This window comes from Equus przewalskii, chromosome 9 (genome assembly GCF_037783145.1).
Source record: "Equus przewalskii isolate Varuska chromosome 9, EquPr2, whole genome shotgun sequence".
Classification (NCBI taxonomy): domain Eukaryota; kingdom Metazoa; phylum Chordata; class Mammalia; order Perissodactyla; family Equidae; genus Equus; species Equus przewalskii.
Window position 1 is genome coordinate 64,552,102 of NC_091839.1, and position 4,107 is coordinate 64,556,208.

Here is a 4,107-nt window from a genome sequence, read left to right on the forward strand (position 1 = left end):
CTCAGTTCTCACACACTCAGTTCTTCATCTTCTGTATTCTTCACAGTTTCTCACTAGGATTTTTCACTTTTGGCAACAAAAAGTGAGTTATTAGGACTCCAGGTTCAGGGAGAAGTCTTTGATACAAACCCTGTGTGCCAAGAAGGAAGGAGAGGGGAGAGACTGTGAAAAAGCCTCTTCCCACACTTGTTCCTTAGAGCTTCTCTGTGAGAACAAGACATTTCATGTTAACATGTTTTAGCTGAGGAAGTAACATATGCATAATTGAAAAAATCAAATACTAAAGAAAGATATACGATCAGCAGAGCGGAAAGCCCCAGCCCCGAGTCCATTCAAACCATTTGAGGCGCAGGGCAGCGAAGAAGCAGAAAGATCCCGACATGGCCACGACATCCTGGGGTAGGGCCATAGCGAGGTTTGGGACGGTGCTAGCAACGTACCTCAAGCACCACAGCAAGTTGGGTTGCGGGCTGGCGTCCCTGCTGACAGTGAGCGGGGAGCTCATCTTCTCCACCGTGGTGTTCGAGTGTCCCTGCAGCGCCGCCTGGAACCTGCCCTACAGTCTGGTCTTCCTGCTGCTGCCGGCGCTGGTGTTCTATCTCCTGGGTTGCGTGCTGAGCGCGCGCTCCTTGTGCCTGCTGTGCAGTTGCTGTCCCACCCGGAACGCCGACAGTAAGTGCTGCGACGGATGCGACGACTGCTGCAGGGTCAGCAGGCCCGCCTTGGTCGCGTCCCTCACCTGGGTGGCCGTGGCGCTGCTCCGGGGCGCCGTCTACGAGTGTGGCGCCAGCGGCTCGACCTTCATGCAGGGCAGGTTGTGCGGTGGCCGCAACTCCAGCTGTGCGGCCCAGCTGCCGCTGATGCCCTGCCGACAGGCCCAGGACCCCTTCGTGCAGGACCTCCAGAAGGTGCTCAGGGCCGAATCTCAGGTCAGGAGCTGGCGCTGGGCGAGGTTGGGAGGAGAGGGGAGGGGCGGACGGTGTGGGGTCGAATTTGGTGCCCTTTCTCCAGACAAATGACATCCAAGACAAACTGGAGAGGCGATTTGCATCTAATGAGCCGACAGGCGAATATTGACATAAAACGAATGAAGAAGAGGAGAGGCAGCCAGTGTCCAATAGCGTGAGGCACCCACCCCGTGCCAGACACCGCGCTGGGACCTTTCCGTCCTACGTTATTCTCTTACGTCTTTATAGCGAACACGCTGAGTCTAGGTCATTGTGTGTCCAGCCGGAAGAAGGTAGAAGGATTGTTAAGATAAAATCAGTCTGCTTGGCTCTAGAGCCATCATCCCACAACGCTTCTGGGCTTATAAAGCTCAGAGGTTCTTGAAAATGAATGCTTGTTTCATTGGATTTGCCCAAATCCCATGTTTTGAGTTCTAGAGGAGTGACACGTAGGCTCTTCCCTGGGCCCTTGACATGACTTGGCAAATGACTGACTAGTCAAGCAAGCAGCTGTGCTGAGGGGTGCGGGAGGGTATTGCCGCTTCTTTCTCTTAACAGAGAAAGACCCCAAACTGTTGCTTGTTCATCATCATCACTTTGAGTACTTCCAACTTTATCTGAGGACTAAAATTTCTTGTGAAAATGTGACTAAATTGCTACTTTGTTGTGTTGTCCTCAGGTGGTGGGCTGGAGCCTGATAGCAACTGTTATGTTTGTTTTTCTGATTTTTACCTGTGTCTCCCACTGCCGAGCTGGAGGTAGTTTCCAGCAGCTGAAATTTTGGAAAATCTATTCGAAAAAGGAGCACCAGTGCCTTAGGATGCAAGTCACAAAGTGTGTGACCAAATTGGCAGAAGAGAATGTTAGATGTTTCTTTGAGGGCTCATGGCCAACGGAATGCAACATCCCAAGCAAGGAAGACTGGGAGAAAATTTCATCACCAGATCCTTTCAACCCAAAGGACAAGTACCTCAGCGCATTGCACAAATATGTTAACAAAACACAGAACAGGCATACTATGAACTCTCCTTCAGGAGATGAAACGCCTCTGAGTAATGTCAGCTCTCCTTCAGGAGATGAAATGACTCCTGTTCGTTGCTCTGATTCACCTAATAAGTAGGCCACTGGTGAGTTATGACCTTATTAATGAATAAGAAAAAAATTTGTGATACTTACCTGGCAGGGGAGATACCATGATCCCAAAGGTAGTTTGCCCAGGGTGAGGCTAATCCATTGCACTCCAGATGTGCTGACCCCTGCGATTTTCTCAAATGTGTGTTTCTGGTAATCATGGACCTTTCCTCTGGGGCATTTGTTTTTGTTTTCATGATAAAAGCAAAAATAAAAAACAAACAAAAAAACAAAAAGAACGTCTGGGGCCAGCTCTGTGGCCGAGTGGTTAAGTTTGTGCTCTCTGCTTCTGCAGCCTTGAGTTCGCTGGTTGAGATCCTGGCCGTGGACCCAAGCATTGCTCATCAAACCATGCTGTGATGGCATACCACATAGAAGAACCAGAATGACTTACAACTAGGATATACAATTATATACTGGGACTTTGGGGAGAAAAAAGAAAAGACAAAGATTGGCAACAGATGTTAGCTCAGGGCCAATCTTCCTCACCAAAAAAAGAAAAAGAAAAAGAGAAAGAAAAAATTATTTTGTATCTTTGCTTCATTTAAAAAAATAAACATTGGTATTATATGACTGCTTTTGGTTTTGGTCCTACAAATGGTGGAAACATAGAATTTTAAATCAAATAAAAATTTAGAACTTTACCTCTTTACTGTATTAATTATACAAAACAGGAAGCAAGGTTAAATGATTCCTTCAAAGGGACAAACTGGAACTGAATCAGAAGTTTTATATCCCAGGTCTAGGGTCCTTTCCACTGAATAATAATGCTGCTTTCAAATAAAAGACTTTAGTAGCAAAAACAGCAAAAGAACAATCGAAATTCAGACCTTTCTTTTAGGTTATCTGATGCTAATGTCAAATTCACTCTCTTGCAGACAGCACATTGCTTACAACTTTAAAATACTGGCATTTTATGGCTCTAATATGGTTTCTAAACAAAGATACAAAAACTCATCATGAAAAGGAAAGTAAGTTTTTTTAAACATCGTATTTGAAAAACTAGGATAATTGCAGGCATAAGTGTTGTTTTCAGTTTGTAGGATCAGAAGGAAAATTTTAAAATTGCTTATTATAGTAAATTTAAAATATGCAGAAAAATAGAAAGGATGGCATTGTGAACCCCCATATAGTTATTAACAGCGTCAACAGAGTGGAGAAGTCTCATAAAACCCACACTGTACAAATAAATAGAGAAATACAAGTTGTGAGCTGATTTAGATCAGGGGAGGGGGGAGTTGGGGGAGTCTGTGAGAAACTGTTATGTGTAGAGTAGAAAGAGAGCATTTCAGTTTGCAGGAACAGTGTGTGCAAAGACTGAGGTGAGAAATCGCTTATCCCAGTCGGAAGCCTTACAGGCAACTGGAAGAACTGAGCAAGAGACGGATCGTGCAGCCCCTTGAAGTCACGCAAAGGATTCTGGTTTTCATCCTGTAAACGTTTTAGGAAGATTGATCTGTTTTTCTTGTTGAAAAAGGAATGGGGGAGGGAAGAGGGAGAGCCAAGGTGGAGGTGGAGAAACTCCTCAGGAGACCACTGCGGGGAAAGAGGCGGGAGTGAACCTGCACTGGGTGGACGGTGGTGAAAATAGAAAGAGGAGAAAGATTCAAGGGAGATTTGGAATGTAGGCAGGACGGGATTTGTTGATGGAAAGGATGCAAGGATTTATTGAGAACAATGCTATCTATAGGCACAAGTCTGTTGAACAATAATGCAAAGATGTTTCAGGGAAGATAAGATTGAAATTCCTGCCCATCCCCCAAATTTATGGCTTTTTGTGCACTTTTAAAAATGAGATAATTAGGGGCCGGCCCCATGGCCGAGTGGTTAAGTTCGCGCTATGCTTCAGTAGCCCAGGGTTTCACTCCTTTGGATCCTGGGTGCAGACCTGGCACCTCTCACCAAGCCACGCTGAGGCGGCATCCCACATGCCTCAACTAGAAGGACCCACAACTAAAAAACACACACCTATGTACCGGGGGCCTTTGGGGAGAAAAAGGAAAAATAAAATCTTCCAAAAAAAATGAGA

The 4,107-nt window shown here is 45.7% G+C and overlaps 1 protein-coding gene across 2 annotated transcripts; it reads left to right on the forward strand.

Annotated features, from left to right (window-relative positions):
• Positions 1–304: 304 nt before the first annotated feature.
• Positions 305–2,720, forward strand: LOC139073308 (calcium homeostasis modulator protein 6-like). Of its 2 annotated transcripts, XM_070556875.1 has the most exons (3): positions 305–929; positions 1,627–2,074; positions 2,374–2,720. In XM_070556875.1, exons 1-2 carry the CDS (start codon positions 381–383, stop codon positions 2,065–2,067), a joined length of 990 nt encoding a protein of 329 aa, XP_070412976.1. In that variant the 5' UTR covers positions 305–380; the 3' UTR covers positions 2,068–2,074; positions 2,374–2,720. The 2 variants fall into 2 exon arrangements, with proteins under 2 accessions (XP_070412976.1, XP_070412975.1); XM_070556874.1 differs by having other exon boundaries at positions 1,627–2,651.
• The last annotated feature ends 1,387 nt before the right edge of the window (positions 2,721–4,107 follow it).

Excerpts from the sequence above, each read along its gene's own strand:
- LOC139073308 (XM_070556875.1), top strand. The coding sequence starts at position 381 with ATGGCCACGACATCCTGGGGTAGGGCCATAGCGAGGTTTGGGACGGTG. Across the intron at positions 930-1,626 it reads TGCTCAGGGCCGAATCTCAG|GTGGTGGGCTGGAGCCTGAT; the intron begins GTCAGGAGCTGG and ends TGTTGTCCTCAG.